The sequence below is a fragment of the Cajanus cajan genome, chromosome 1 (assembly GCF_000230855.2).
Source record: "Cajanus cajan strain Asha chromosome 1, NIPB_CcT2T_4, whole genome shotgun sequence".
In the NCBI taxonomy this organism is placed as follows: domain Eukaryota; kingdom Viridiplantae; phylum Streptophyta; class Magnoliopsida; order Fabales; family Fabaceae; genus Cajanus; species Cajanus cajan.
In genome coordinates, this window is record NC_138517.1 from 37,494,333 (window position 1) to 37,511,323 (window position 16,991).

The 16,991-nt window shown below is 31.7% G+C and overlaps 1 protein-coding gene across 1 annotated transcript; it reads left to right on the top strand.

Moving 5' to 3' along the window:
* The first annotated feature begins 6,825 nt into the window (after window positions 1-6,825).
* Window positions 6,826-12,618, top strand: LOC109819235 (uncharacterized). The gene is made up of 8 exons (XM_020384877.3): window positions 6,826-7,235; window positions 7,327-7,467; window positions 7,900-8,127; window positions 9,470-9,677; window positions 10,237-10,373; window positions 10,718-10,798; window positions 11,736-11,802; window positions 11,938-12,618. The coding sequence occupies exons 1-8, from the start codon at window positions 6,964-6,966 to the stop codon at window positions 12,235-12,237; spliced, it is 1,434 nt and encodes a 477-aa protein (XP_020240466.1). The 5' UTR covers window positions 6,826-6,963; the 3' UTR covers window positions 12,238-12,618.
* The last annotated feature ends 4,373 nt before the right edge of the window (window positions 12,619-16,991 follow it).

Sequence of the window (16,991 nt, forward strand, 5' to 3'; positions counted from 1 at the left end):
ACGGACTGTTCTGCATGTGAATTTTACACATAATGAAGGAGCCCAGAACGGGCCGTTCCGGATTTGGAACGGGCCGTTCTGGCCAATTCAGACTTCTATAAATAGAGGTGGTGGGCAGTTGAGGAAAATGCAGGGTTTTTAGAGAGAAGTTTTAGAGAGAAAGACTCTGTATTAGGAAGCTTGCTTTGGGTGGATTGAAGTCCCGGGTTGAGCTTCGGAAAGGGGATTCCGCTTCTTCTCAGTTCTAGACTATTTTGAGCCAATCTTCAGGTAAGGGAAGCTAGATTGTAAAGTTGTTGGTTGTATGTTAGTTGGGAACTCATTTGGGTACTTAGGTTGATTAGTATGAGTTGTGTTATGTGATGAAAATATTGTGTGTTGCTAATATATGATTAAATATTTATTAATGATGTTGTTGGTGATGCTTTCATGATGAAAATGGAATGTAAATGAGATGCATGTTGTAGTTAAGTTGTGAAGTTGTTTACAAGTTGTGTGTTGATCTATGATATTGTTGAAGCTAGTTGAAATTAAGTTGATAAAGTTGCTATATGTTATGTGTGGACATGTATATATTGTGAAGTGCATGATGATAATATTGTTAAGTTGTTAGAGAGGAGTTGTATGTTGCTATAAAGTTGTATGTTGTGCCATGTGTTGAAAATATATTATTTTATGATGATTGAGTTGATTGTGCTGTTTAAAGTTGAAATGAGATGTTGTGTTGTTAAAATGTGTTGTTAAATAACGTTGATGAGTTGTTATGCTGATATACCATGTTGTTTAAGTTGAAAGTTGATTAAGATGATGAGTTGAAAAGTTATACGTTGTTTAAGTTGTTGAGTCGAGTTGTAAGTTGATTAAGCTGTGATGATAAGTTGTTGATCACTAGGACTAAAGAAGATATTTTTGAAATTGCTCATCCCATTGTGCGGATTGAGATAGTTGTGGTACTCTGAGAGCCCAATTTGTTGAAAACCCTCCTTGGGAAGTTGTCCCTTGGAGTGGACGTTGTGTTGTTCTCTTCTAAAACTTAGTTGATCCCGTGTGTGGGCAAGGTCGAGGCACATGTGTATAAAGCGATCACAGTATAGGGGCCAGGCCGAGCTATACCGATTACAAGCGGCCAGATGTCTATTGTTGTAAAGTTAGAAAGTTAGGGACATATGGTGAAGATATATGTTCTATGTTGAGATACATAGTACTAAGGTGATAAGTTGAAAGTTGTTTTAAAGTTGAATCCCTTAGTACTGTGTGGGCGACATGGAAGTAGTCGATCCATGTCATGGTTGAATGACCAATTTGAGTAAGGTATCTAGTTAGAGATGTAGTCTTTGACTAGGTACTGGAGGGTGCGTGGTACTTGGAGGACAGTGGGTGGGCTAACTCCATATGTGGATTGGTGATGCTAGCCAAGGCCGTGGTAGGCTCATACCCAAACCCTTCTGTCCTGACAGTAGTACTGGACCTCCGAGTCTAAGTGGCACACCTGAGAAATCGCCTATTATTGTCTATACCTGGTTCTCTTTGGAGTTCCTAACGTTGTTCTATACCTGACCTGGTTGAGATAGGTCAAACGTTGGATTCGGTAGGGTTTATGCCACCTAGACTGCTCAAACCTCAGTTATTGGAGATCTTCGAGTTGAAATGTGTGACGACGCATAAGTTGTTGATGAGTTGATTTGTTGTTGATATGAGTTGTATATTTGTTGTTGTGTTGTTAAGCTGTGATTGTGTTGTATGTTGATCTTGTTGAGGATGATGATAGTGTTGTTATATTGTAAGTTGAAATGATGTTAAGATGTATAGTATATATGTTGTTTGCCTCATGTGTCGAATGCGAAGATGATTATATAGTTGTTATGTTGCATATTAAATTATTATGAGTTGTTTATTGTCTCTATCTTACCTTTGCATGTTTCCATGTGGTTTGGACTGCGATGATTATACGTTGTATGGGAGCAGGGCAGGGATAGCCTGGAGATAGCTGCTAGAGGCTACAGGAGGTGTCTGGAGATAGATTTTTTTTGTAGGCTACCTTATAGTAGTATATTTTGTTGTATATAATTGGTTGACGTTGGTTACTTGATTAACAACTTATGTTGTAAATATTTTATTATACTATTTTAGTATATATATTTTAGTAGTGTGTAGTGTTCGTAGTGTGACGGCCATGGTGGGTCGTTACAGGTCTTACCGTCAATTTCATATTTATTGAACATTAAATTTTAATTTTGTTTAGTGATTTGTCATTACTTAAGTGATGTGATGTATATAGATGAAAATTAAAAATAACATACAAAATTATCTTTGTTTATATATATTTTCACGAATAATTAATATTTATTTTATTAATAAATCTTATTTTCATGTTTTTTAGTTTTTTTTTATATTTTCAAATATTATATTATTAAATATTATATCACTTAAGTATGAATAAATGTTAAAATTAATCATTAACAAATGTCAATTTGACGCGAGGACAAATTTCATTTTTTTTAAATTAGAAAAATTAAATATCTCTAATTTTAAAATAGAAGGATCAAAATTACAAACTAACGAAATTAGATGGGCCAAAAGTGCGATATAATGTTTTTATAATAATTCCAATTACTTCATTTATATATTATAAAATATAATGGTTCGCTCAAAATAACAATGTATATATATAGTAAATATTTCTTACATTTTGTTACAATACATATAAAAGGGAGAGTATTCCTAGGTATAGGGTGTCATTTTATTTATATGTATTCATCTCCAATGATGATTTTTATAAGCAACTTATTAATGTTCTTATTTTACTTTAAATGAGATTCATTATACCACATCATTTTTAAGTAACTTACATTACATTTTTATAAATTTTTCTCTAATGGTGATATTTCATAAAAAAAAAACTCACAATTTTATAATTTTTTTATTTACACTTTACTTTTTGACATCTTAAAAAATTAATATAATTATTATAATTAAATATTAATTTAATTAAACATAATAAATAATATTTAAATATATAAAAATTAATAATAAATTTTACACAATTAATTTAATGCATATAGAAAATATTACACAATTAATATATAACAGTGAGACTAGTTTTTGATTAATGAGTGATGAAAGGTTGGTGATGAATGACTGCTTATTTTATTCATGAGAGTGATTTGGGTTCTCTATTATTCGTTGAAAGAATTTAGACTAATATATGTAATTTTTTAATTTATAAATAACGTTACTTATTTAAGAGTCGTTGTTTATTTTTAAGTAATTTCTTTTGTCATATATTTACACTCCAACGAGAGTTGCTAATAGGCACCATTGTTTATTAATAAGATACACATACACTGCAAACACTTTTCATCAGAGATGCTCTTAATATTCTATTTAAATTAGTTTTAATTACTAAACTACACTTAAGCATACAGTTAAAAAGAATTACATAAAATATGTTTGTAACACCCTATTTTTTCTATTAAAATTATATTTTGTTAATTATTAATTGTTGTATTTTGTTATAAATATTGGGTTGACTTTGATAATTATTTTAATCATTTTTATATTTAAATGGGTATATTATAAAGTTTTATTATTAAATGATTTAATTATTTGTTATTATTTTAAGGGAAGAGTTTTGTAACTAGAGTTAATTGTTTTAACCATTGGGTTTAAGAGGGAGTTAGTTTTTTTGAAAGGGGTTCTTGATTTTTCATTTTAAAAGGAGTTAGTTTTAATTTTTTTAACTTTTCATTTGCTCTATGAAAGCTTTGGAGAACCAAAACTAGTGGGAGATCACCCTAAAGAATCACGTCATCTTCTAGTGCTCATCAAGGTAAAGTAGAGTAAGTAATCTCGCTTTAGGCGTGGAATATATGTTGGGTAGTAGGATAAACCTCTGATCCCTTCTCTATTACTTATATTGTGTGAAGGGAGTTTTCCCAATTAATTGTATGATGTGTTTTTGGTCTTCTTTATGATTCCTCGTTGTTTTTTTTGGTGTTATGTATTTGTTATGCTTCCAATTTTGTGATTGAGTCAGTATTTTTGTATTTTGGATTGCACGTGGATTCTTGTAGGAACCCTAAAGCAATGCGTTTAGGTATTATTTTGTGAACAGTTAATAGAAGTAAGTAATTATGTGAAATCCTTAACTTTTAGATGTGTAATATGATTATTTTGGAGTATTTTATTGGTTGAGTATGCAAATTGATGGATTGGAGAAAGAATATGAAAATCATAAGTTGCAAGGTTTTGTTCACGAAAACAGTGATGTGCATCATTTCCAACGTTGAGCGTCACAATGGCAAAGAGCATGGCTTGCTCTTTCTGTCACCCATGTTGACCATGAGTTTCAGGTTGAGCATGCTTGTCACGTTGAGCCTGGCTCAACAAAGAGTAGGGAATGCTTTTTGGAAGTCTTGTGCTAAACACTATTTCTATAGTTTGTGTTTTCTTTTCTCTTTTGTGTATAATGTCATCTACAACTTCCATGGATGTAATGTAATCCTTATGCTACTTATTGTTAATTCCTAGTGATGCATATAAGATTGTTAACATTGTGAATGAGAATAATTGATCAAGTGAATGATGTGCTACTTTGGTATATTGATGAGATTATTGTGACAAATGAATTGACATACAATTGTAAGGTGTATTATTATAATATAATAGTGCATTAGGGTCTTGCTTGACATGCATCATATGCACAAATGTTTTTGGAAGGATACGATATAGAACACACTATTAGGGAATACCCCATTGTGTAAAAGCTTGGGAATTACTACTAAGGGATAGTTGAGTTTATGAAACCCTGATTTTATCTATTGTATGCTTAGGGTAGAGCTTGTGTGGCTCCATTTTTCTAACTAGACCCTGATTGTATATATTCCTAGTGAGAGTGAGTAGAGGGTATGACTCGACATGTACTCATAAGTTACTCTATGTGTTGTCTTAGGATAATACATCACATAATTGTTTTGACTTGCACCACATGTATGATTATTTGTAGTTCGATTCCATTACATAGTGCATGTAAATGAATTATTGTATTGACTTGTTATGGTTATGTGAATTTATATTGTGATATTAATTAAATTGCGCTTTATTGTGTTTTAAATAATTGCATCATGTTTCTAACATTTCTATGTTTATATCTTTGTACCTTTGCTTGTATTTAGCTACCCGACTACATTCTAAGCTACAAGACAAAGTGAGATGTTTCTCACCTTCCTTGTTTTGTGTTGTCCTTCTTGTATGTTATTGTATGTAACTAGGGATGACAATTAGGCAGGTACGAGTTTCACTATCTTCGTTCCTGTAACCTATACCCACCCTCGTCCCCATACCCAATAGGTATGAAATTTGTGTTCCCATTCTTATACTTGTCAGGTATGGGACATACTTGTAACCACCTTGTACCCATCCAAAAAATATAAAAATAAGAATTTCACATATAATAACAATTACAAAATTACATTAATTAAGTTTTATTTAACATGAATTAAAAATAGGGTAGTAATTACATAAATGTAAAGTAAATTCTAAAACTAAATTAAGTATCTAAAAATCTAAAGCAGGTAAATGTACAAGGTAGGTATATGTATACCCATCCCTATCCTCACACCTAATTTGATAAATTGGGTATTACCTGTACTTATACCCGTACTTGTTAAAGTGGGTATTTTTCGTCAAAGTCAGGCACATTCGGACATTACTCATGGAGTACGAGTTTAGTTGTCATCCCTACAAGTGACTTGCATCTTGATGTTGAGTTTACTTGTCGTTCCTACAAGTGTCTTGACGTTGAAGGTTAGTCCTTGGGTTTTGATTGTACTCTCTGATAGGATGTGAAATCAAGATTTAGTTAGAATTTGTGTTTCTTTTAGTTATGTTTGAATATAATTGTTAAATTGCATTTTTATTTGAGTTGGATTTCAGTTGTCTATTATTTTCGTTAAAATATGATACTTTTTATGTCGAATCGTTGAAATTTCATTTATGATAGATTTAATTATTTAGTTTAATTATATGATAATGTGTCGAGTAAAGAGTATGGTGTTAAAATTCTGAAAGAAACAAAGTTTTAAAACAGTTAAAAAAATAGAAGAACCAAAGTTTTTAAATGAAGGAAGTAACAGAATTTAAATATTTAAAATATATATTTCTTATAAATTATAAGAATATAAAATAAATATTTATTCTCTGCATAATATACGCTAAAAATACTACTTTTTATAAAGAACAAAAATTATACGTGACATATTTTTATGGATAAAAATATAAGGAAGATAAAATATTTTTAAGAGATTAAAAACCAACACGATCATATTTGTGAAGCAAAATCATTCAGTGAAATTAGTAAAAAATACGTTCATGTCTCTGTAAATTCTTTAAAATAAAATCAATTTAAAAGTGACATGTTAATTTAAGGTATACGCGGTTATAAAGTGAAATGTTTAGAAAAGTAGTAATATAAAAATAAAATAAAAAAAAGTTACAAAAGTAAAATTAAAAAAAATTATGTAAAAAGAAATTCAATTCCGTTTGGTTACAGATTATATATTATAGATAAAATATCCTTGGACATGTTATTCAATAATAGCTTGCCGTCGCAATAGTGTGCAAAAATGAGTAGCTCTCGAAGCCACACACTTATCACATCTAACGCTTCCCTAACAAATATTTTTTTTTACAATACAAATAAAAAATTATTAAATAATTTTAAACCATATAAATTTTAATTAATTTTTTTACAGCGTTAACTTGAAAATCTTAAATACATCTTGTAATAATAATTGATGGGAGCATAAATATTTGATTGTAATTTGTGGTAAAGTAACTACCTAAAAGTAACAGAAGAAACGCCACCGAGTAAATGAGTAGTGCTGTTCTGTCTCTTCTTTATTTCCATTTTCTTCACTCTCTGTCTCTCTTTGAAATAACTTCCTCCACTTTCCCTCCGCCGCCATGTCGCCGTCCTCCGCCGTCCACGGCGGAAGCCACCGCTGCCTCCGCGAAGAAACCAACGGCTACGGCAATGACCACGCCGAAATGCCCGTTCCCTCGACGGCCTCCTCGTCGCTGCGCAGCCTCGTCGAGGCGGTTCCGTCGAAGGAGCGGGAGAAGGTCCGGCGAATCCTCGTGGCTTCCGCGAAGGGTTTCTCGATCGGAGCCGGCATCAAGGGCGGCCTCGCGCTCTTCGCGATCGTGGCGCGGTTGACGCGGAAAAAGCCGCCAAGGTGAGAAGAAAAAGAAATAATAAATAAACGGCTTTGTTTCTCTCGAGTGCTTTTTCGCGTTTACGATAAGCGTTGCGATTTGTTCGTTCAGGAAGGGGATTGTGGATACGAACGGCGAAGCAATTGTGGCGGCGCTGAAGGAGACGCTGAGATACGGTTTGTTTCTCGGAACCTTCGCTGGCACGTTCGTGTCCACCGACGAGGTTATCGGTGCTCTCGCCGGTCACCGTAGGCATGTTCTCTTTCTCTCTCTGTATCTCTCGCTGAAATGCATGTAACACTCTGTAACTATTGTGGAAGTGATTCAAATCTCAGCAATTCGAATCTTGAGCTGAAAAAATAAGGTGTGAATTGAACATCTTGCATGTGCCGGTTGGTAACCGTGATTTGGCTCGCATAATTGAATTAGGTTCTGTTTGGATAACGCGGGAGAGGAAACTAAAAAGTAAAATGTATCGAACTTCTTTTATTTGAGTTGATTTTAACTTATGCAGCTTTTGGAAAAATTGAATGGAGTTGAGGTGGATAAGTTGATTTTAAATTACAGAAGAAGTTTAATTTATTTGTCCAAAGAGGGTGTTGGTGTCTTGTGCTTTGGAGTCATAGTTGTTGTTTGGTGTTGTGGAGTGGAAGTGGTGGTGATTGGGTTTGTGTTGTGGTTCAGGACAGCGAAGTGGAGGGCTTTTATAGCAGGGGCGGTTGCGGGGTCGTCGATGCTTCTGACGGGATTAGAGGATCAGCACACGAGTTTGGCGATTTACATTCTCATGCGTGCTGCTGTCTTGGCGTCTCGTTGTGGGATTAAGAGCAAACGGTTTGGGAAAATTTGTAAGCCTCTCACGTGGAAGCATGGTGACATTTTCCTCATGTGTCTCTCCTCCTCACAAATATTGTATGTGATCATGTTACTTACCCTCTCTCTCTTTTGGTAACTAAATTTTACTGGGGAAATTGTCATGTTATTACTTTTTTGACATGATTGTCCTTGTGCTGGCGTGCTTCTTTATTTTTTGTTTCTACTTTTTAGCTTACCATCTCTTTTCAAATTTTATGGCCAAGTCTTGTGATTTCTCTTAATCATGGTTTGGGTATTTGACTTGATGGCTTCACTCAGTATAAGGTTGTTGCATGATGTGGATCCCGGTTGTTTTTTCAGCCCATGGATAAAGCATGCCTGTACTCAATCAATATAAATAGCTACTAATTATGATGCATTGTTCATGAAAATGCATGTTTGTGTTTGTTTAAACTAGCTTAAAGTTAGCTAAAGCTTATAAGCTATAAGCTAAAAGTTGAAAAGTTTGAAATTTATAAACTAATTGATTGAAATGAAAGTGTTTGGAAAGATTATCTAATAAGTTAGCTTATAAATGTAAAATTATATAAAATGACATTAGTTATTTGAGGTTAAAAGAGATTTTAAATAAATAAATGAGGATAAAAATGGAAAAACAAAAAGCTGGTAGCTTATGAAAATAAGCTAGACGTTACTAAAATAATTTCACATACCAAATAAGTTTATTTTGGTCAAACTAGTTTATAGCATTTACAGTAAAGTAATTAAGGGTAGTTTGATCAAAGAAGTAAACAATGCAAGCAACAATTTAAAAAGGGTCTTATAAAGAGCAACAAACAAAAAGAAAGGTTATATGGAAAGGAAAATAAAATAACTGATACTGATAAACATGTTGCATACTTCAAAATTCTTCTTGATAACCCTTTAGATTTATCTCATGAAAAATGTTGCATTAATTTTGTAATAAGAAAACTTTGGATGCCACATACATTGTTGTTAATGAAAATATGTCTCGTCTCACAAGGGTGACATAACTAATTAAGTCTCTTTACTCCAACTAGTTAGGAGTCTAGGACCTAAGACTCAAATCCAATTTCCGCTGTATTTTATATCATTCTATGCAAACTTCTGCCAGAGATGGAGTAGACAATCTGTAATCCAACTAAAAATATTCAAAAAGATTAGTGGTTGGTTCTAGCCTTGTCCTAATCTAAATTTTCTGTAACAAAAAAAGAGAAGAAAATATATCACATTTTACAGCCATGATTGTTTCCACAAAGGTGCGCCCTTGGTAGTTTCTTTTTGGTGCCATGTTTCTGGAACTGAGACACTTTATGTCACCCCTCCCCGCTCCCTCCTTTTTCTTTTTTAATAATGATGAAAATATTTTTTCTTTTTCAAAAAGGATGAATGATAATGGAGATTTTTTTGATTTCAGGTCTGCTTATATACTAAAGCAAGACAGTTTGCCAGCTTCATATAAATCCTTTCTCAATAAACACGGTGGAAAGGATCCAGTTATCTTACAAGGTGTAAAAGATATAGCCAGTGGCAAGCCTTTCACTAATTTGGGTGCAATAGAGAAATACTACAAGACCATGGGTGTCGATGTGAAATTAAAACCAAATATGAAAGTCCCATGCTCGGTATGAAATAAGGATTTATGTGATTGTTGTCCTTCAATAAGCTTATACGGTTGACTTTTTCTGCAGGTCAACATGCTTAATATTTAAAAAGGATAAATAAGTATATAATTTTAATACATTAAAACAAATTTAACAGGTTAATACTAATAAAAAATATTATTTATATTTAACTTAATTAGGCTAGCCTGTTGGGTCTAAAAGGCTTTTTGAATGGCTTAAAGTCTAACTTTTTTAGCTAAATAGTTTTTTTTTTAATTTTTATAAAAGCTTGGGTCTAAATTGTTTCTTAAAATGCTTGGTCTGGTCTGGGCCTAATTATTTCTTAAAAAAGCTTGGTTTGGCCAGGACCGAATGTAGTCTAGGCCATAGGTTCCTGTCAGGCAGCCTAGCCTACTTCTACTCCTATGTTCAACTTTGCCTTTCTGGCCTATTGAGCTGTGTATTCTGTAATTTCAGTTTGAAACATGTTATCTAGATCTATTCAGTATTTAATTTTGTGACCCGGGATAGAAAAATTGTGATTTGTGTTTTGGCATTTAAAATCAATGATGTTTTGCAGATTGTACATGGGAATCAATCATGCAGCGGACACATTGTTTCTTTTCTCTTTCAAGCTTACAAAAGAGCACTACCTGTTTATCTTCCAGTTTATCTGATACCTGCACTTATAGTTCATAGAAAAGGACTTTCAAAAAGGTGATCATCTAATAGGAATACATGGCAACCAATTTACTCTTCAGCTGAACCGATGTAGAGCTTTTATGAAATATTTGTTATATCAGGATTTAATTTTTTTAAGAACCTTGATAAGATTATTGTTTATATTAGCTTTTCAAAGCGAATACATTATCAATGGCATATATGCTGATTTTGTCATGAAAAGGGCTTTCTTGGATAATAAATTATTCCATCTGATATTGCTCCCAACACTCAACTTTTGCACAATATGAAAAGATCATACTGTGTCATATACTTATGACATATTCAATATGAGATTATATTATTTTGCTCTTAACCATTATGAAAATGCTTATGTGCAGGCCCTACACAATATTAGCCAAAGGTCTTTTTGGCACAGCAAGATCAAGCTTGTTTCTGTCTGTTTATTGCTCTTCTGCCTGGTTAGCATCCAAAAAGTTGTTTCATGCACTACTATGTTGATACTGGTTGTCTTACTGTTAAGTTTGCTAGATTTTGAGTTGTTTGATATTTCCAACCATGTTGAAAAATGAAGTAACATGCTCTGCCCATATGGGATATGAGGGTCAATATGCTTAAATAAAAGTTCCAGTTGTCCAAATTCACATTAAATGCAATAATTACTTGAATAAATAAAAAACTGTATGCAATTCTTCCGGTAAAAAGCAGATTCAAAAATTAAACAGATACCAGTGTACAAATAATGCGATAATTTCTTCTTGTTTTTGCTTCAAAGTTCAAAAGATCTTCTATCATTGCTATACACCAGCTTCAATTTTAGTTATACGGTTTTGTTGAGAGAGGAAATGAAAACACCTGATTTTAAATACCTGTTTTCTTTCTTATGTTCAATTATTTTTGTCTATACTGTTGGAAAAGTAATATAGAAGTATAGAAGTAAAACCATTATGTTCTTCATCAAACAGCTCATGATCTGACGCTGTGTTATGAACCATCTATTCATTTGCTGATAGCAAGACATCAAGTGTGGATATAAATATAAAATACTTATAAAACTCGGACAGTTCTTCCTTGAACTAGGTTTTAGGGTTGAGTTAGGTTTAGGTCCATCTCTAATATGGTATCAAATCCTCTAAAATGTTCATTCTTGGTGCCACTTTTCTCTAATTAAAAAGTTGAGTGTCAGCAAAGATAGGTGTGTTAGAGATGTAATGTAAAATCATTCATGACTCTACTAGATAGCTAAAGCTTTTGTTGTAGATGGCTCATGATATATGCATTTACTAGCCTTTTCTTTTTCTTATTTTCTTTTGCTTCACCTCATTGTTACTTTGACAACATGAATTTCGTAGAAACTTAAAACTGACGTGTTTGATATGGATGTCTCTGCTTCTTCAGGATGTGGACGTGCTTTCTCTTCAGAATTTTTAGAAGATGTAACATTCCAATGGTGGCCATGGGAACGGTATGTTACCAACTGCACCCGTTTATTTTTATATGATTGATTGAAGGTATTCGAATTGTATTATTGGACAGAGTTTGTTCTGTCAATTGCATGAACACTTTTGTTATAAAAGTTGAACTCTGCATTCTGGTGCAGTTCCCGACCGGCCTTGCCTTGGCCATTGAGAAGAAAAGCAGGCGAATAGAAATATCATTATACTGCCTTGCCCGAGCCATCGAGAGTTTCTTCACATGCGTAGCTGATGCAGGATATTTGCCACAATCAAGAAGGATCAAGAGAGCTGATGTGGTGGTTTTCAGCTTGTCAACAGCCATTATAATGCATTGCTATGCAGAGGAGAGGGAAGTGTTTAGATCCAAATACTTAAATGTCCTTGATTGGGTATTTGGTGTACCTCCTCCTCCATGTGAAACCCCACGATGCAAAGAAGGGTAGGTGCAAGTGCTAGCCCAGCAGGGTATTTTATCTTCAAAAATTGCCCTCGTTGTTACATGATTTTGCCTTCTCAAAGTGATTGGTTGGCTGGAACCTGAATTTTTCAGGAAACACACATCCTAACGCATTGTTTCCAACACATTTTTTATTATTGGGTATAATTCATGTGTTCCTAAATAATGAACTCATCATTTGACGGAACTCGTGATTTTTACTCAATAGTCAATAGTGTATTGAAATGAGTGTTAATAGTACATCAGAATCCTTAGCCTCTTCCTAAATAAGGCCCACCCTTTCCATTTTAAAATCAGTTTTAAATATTTTTTTTATACATTAAGTGACGGTTTTGGATTTCAATAAAGCATTATATTTTTTATTTCATTTTTCTCTTAATAGATAATTAATGTGGTGAAATTAGTCCTGGAACAAAGAATAAATAATAAAACTAATTTAGTAAATTGCTTTCCATTAATTTTTTTATTTTTTTATTTACAATTTTTGCCAAATAAAAAGTCAAGTCACTTATTTTGGAGGGAGTACATTGATAATTCTGTTTGTGTTATGCGATGCATCCAATCAGATCCTTGCCATTCAGAAGTTGCTTGTTTATGCGTTATTTTGTGGGTTTTGGTGGTTGATGGACGTGGTGTTGATGTTTATCATATTTGGTATTGAGTTGAGAATTGGAAGGATTATTTAAGCTAGAAGCGGATGGAAGTGTAGGCGTAGTCTCAGGTTCATTTTTTTGTTCTTTTTTATTTTAAAATTGTATGTGGATTATAATTTTTTTTAAAATATAGTAATTTTAATTTCGCAAGTTTTTTCGAGTTATTTTATTTTTAAGTTGAGGAAATTTAATTCTTTTATTAACTTTATCTTACCTAAATCCTGAAATTACCATTTTGTTTACGAGGATATTTGTGGGCTTTATGATGAATTTGAGAAAATTTGTAAGTGAAAATTTTAGTATTTTTTTTTCAAAAAAAATAAAGGATATTTTTTAGATTGGGAATTAAAGTTTAAAAATTAGTTATTTAATGAAATTTAATCTTTTGATCGGTGAGTTTCGAATAATTTGTTTAAATAATTTAGTTGACTTTTAAACTATAAAGATCGAGTAAAATATGAGAATTTGTGGGTTTTAAGAAAAGAAAAAATGATATATAAATTAAGTTTGTTCAATTTAAAAATAAGAAAAGTAATTTACTTAAAAATAGTTGAGGAATTGAAGTAAAATAAATTAAATTAAAGAAATTTAAAACATAATTAAGTATACAATTTTTTTAGAATAAATGTATATATCCAACTTTATACTAAAAGTTGCTCATATAAGTTTATTAATACCCGTGTTCTTAATTAAAACTAGAGATCAGAGGTCAATCCTTATTTGTAATTGACAAAAAAATGTTCAAGTTTATTATTTGTTTTGAAGCAAAAAATGTTCAAGTTTATTAAGAAAAGAATAATTTTCTTTATGTATAACAATATTAAATTGGTCTTTGAAATCAACATCAGTAGCCAATAGTAGCGGTTGACATGCTCGAGTTTTTTTTTATAAAAAAAAAACAAATTGTGACTATATTGTCAAATGACACAATATATAGCACTATACTTCTTGTAGGTGTCCTTTTTCATTTGAAATTTAAATTTAAAATAGTCAATTCTTATATATAAGTTATCATGTTTAGTTCGCGTAAAAAATCTTACAAAACTTAAATCTATATAATAATATTTAATTTAAATAAAAAGTTGGTTAAATGTGTATTGTGGAGTATGTTTCCAAGTTTGTATGTATCAAACTTTCTCAAAGTTTTTGATGTAATATTAATTAACGATATTTTTTATATACTGTTTATTTGGCTCATTTAATTAAATTGTGTCATTGTTAATTTGATTTGTAAATATGCAATTACTTTTACTATCATAAGAATGGAACATAAGGAAAAAAGAAAAATAATTTCAAAATATTTGTGAAAATAGATAATTGACATAACTCATTTATTAAAATTTGTTTATTACAATAATGCATGAATAACACTTCTACCGATAACTTTTTTCATTATGATTCTTGTAACATATTATTATTCCATGCAAGTAAGAATCTAGCTCATAGGCTACCGCAAATGCTATGAGCACCTACCATGTAAAATCAATCATCAAAAAGATATAAAAAAAACATTTAACTCATTTATAAATAATAAGAATGCAACTTAATAAAAAAAATAAATGTAATATCAGTATTGATGTTAATGGAATTGTTCATGTCACAACTACTAACACAATTTAAAGCAATATTAACAGATATTTTATGACATTTTTTAAAACAAGAAAGAATACATATTGAACATTCTAAGGCTCATTTGTCGAGACACTTAATTATTTCCAAAACGTCATTTGGTTCAATTTGTGAAGATGGTCAGTTTACATGGGCTTGTGCAAATGTTAGAATAATCACGATTATAATCATAAGTTCTATAGTTAGAATATCATTTTTTTCCCATTTCTCTATGAAAAGTCTTTACAATCTAATTCAATATATATGTACTTTGGTAGTGAAGTTTCAAGTAAAAGAAAGGTTAATTTATAGGCATAAAATACTACATCTCAAATAGTTTAAACTCTTCGACATTATTACATATTAAGATTTTAAAAGATTTTGTAGCACATCAAAATTTGATTTTTATAATTAATAGAATATCTACTAATTAACTGGGGGTGTATTATAACACCTCCAGGTCTCAGCAGTTATATTTCATGAAACTTTATACGGTGAAACTTCACACAACTTCTTGTTAGTTAGTGTAACACCCCGTTTTTTCATAAAATATCATAAGTATTTTATTAATAATTTTGGGATTTTTATTTTATTAATTGAGGTTGTTTACTATTTGTTTTAATTATGTAATATATTTTAGAATATATCATATGATATTTTATTAAAGGATATTATATATTTTATTAAATAAGGGAAGAGAGTTTTTGGAATAATCATGGTTAATATATTTTAACTAGAGGAAGGGAAGTTAGGATTTTAAACGAGGAGTTTTCTAATCAAATCCTTTTTGTACCTCTGTTTTCACATATGCCCTTCAAAGTTCAGAGAACAAGAGCATGAAGGAAATCACTCCAAAGTTGTGCACTTGTCATCTAGAACTTATCTAGGTAAAAGAGGAGTGAGAAATCTTGCTCTAGGTGTGAGAATGATGCTGGATAGTGGGATTAAGCCCAATCTTGTCTTTGTAGCGTGTCTATGTACAAGAGGGTTTTCCCTAAATCTGTCTTTGTCTTCCATGTTTCTATATGGTGTGTCTATGTTCTGATTGATGCAAGTAGTATGAATGTTTTTCTAATTTTTGAGCTTTGCTTGTAATTGTTTATTTTAGTGCTCCCATGAGTTCTTGTTGGAAACCTTAAGGGAATGCATTAGTGATTGTATGAGGAGATGGCATGAGTATGTATCTATGTGTAAATTGTGTCTTTTAGAAGTGTAACTAATCTATGGAGAGGTTTTACCAATTGGATTTGGATTGTAGATGTTAGGGAATGGTGTAGGGAAGGTTAGAAACCCACAAACAATGTAATTTTGTGTACAAGAATGTTGTATCCTGCTTTAAGCGACCAAAGTCTCACTCTAAGAAAATTTATCTTGCTTCAAGCAAATTTAGGCTTGCTTAAGCGAGGTCTAGTAGAGAGTTTCAGGTGGTGCTCACTTCGAACGAGTTTCATCTCGCTTTGGGAGAGTTGATCTTGGTCAAAGTTTGCTCTAAGTGAGCTAATCTCACTTAAGCAAAATATTGGCTTGCTTAAGCAAGTATATGGGCGAATTGGCTTTTGTGGTATTCATGAAAGTTATAACCTTGGATGTTAGCTTTCAAATGTCATTTAAATCACCTAAAAAAGAGCTCTAAAACTCAAGTTATAATCAAATTAGTGAGAAAAGGTCAGATTATCATGTTTAGGATGATATATATATATATATATATATATATATATATATATATATATATATATATATATATATATATATATATAGTTAGGTGTTTGGACCATATGATATCATAGAAGATTAAGTTATGTTGTATGTGAGTGTGTAATTGATATGCTTGTGAGCTATGTATGAGTTGTAGTGATGTGATCCCTTATGCCATTGATTACTAATATATAATTGATATAGGTGAATTTTTAATTGCTATATTTAGAATGGTTGATGATTTTACAATATGGGATCAGTTGATAGTTAATTAATAAGATCATGTGAAATATTATGCATAGAGTTTGTTTGACATGCATCATGTGCATAAAATTATTTTGTTGAAGGGTATGATATGAAATATACTGCTAGGGAAGGTCCCTTGTGCAAAAGCTTGGGAGCCACTCTTAGGGATAACCCTGTTTGGAAGTCCCAATTCTACCTTTGTGAGTATAGGATGTATCTTGCACGACTTAGCTATCCCGACCAGGTCCTGATAGTATGTCCTTTTAGTGAGAGTACATAGAGGTTGTGACTTGACATGCACTGTGACACCATTACTACCCCAACACATATAAATATTAATCATATAAATAAACTAAAGAATAAAGTTTTTAACGTTGGTAAAAGGGTTCACATAAAACCTTCATATTCATTTATCAATAACCAACATAATAATTGAAAATAAAACTTGAAAGTTTACAAATTGTTTTCAAAATCATATTTACAATTCCAAATCCATATCAAATCTATGTCCTAAAAATCCTCTGCCCCGATGTCACAA

What these genes read in the sequence shown, in the direction of transcription:
- LOC109819235 (XM_020384877.3), top strand. Translation starts at nt 6,964, where the DNA reads ATGTCGCCGTCCTCCGCCGTCCACGGCGGAAGCCACCGCTGCCTCCGC. An exon ending in GCTCTCGCCGGTCACCGTAG is followed by an intron (nt 7,468 to 7,899) that starts GCATGTTCTCTT and finishes GTTGTGGTTCAG; the next exon opens with GACAGCGAAGTGGAGGGCTT. An exon ending in AGAAAAGGACTTTCAAAAAG is followed by an intron (nt 10,374 to 10,717) that starts GTGATCATCTAA and finishes GCTTATGTGCAG; the next exon opens with GCCCTACACAATATTAGCCA.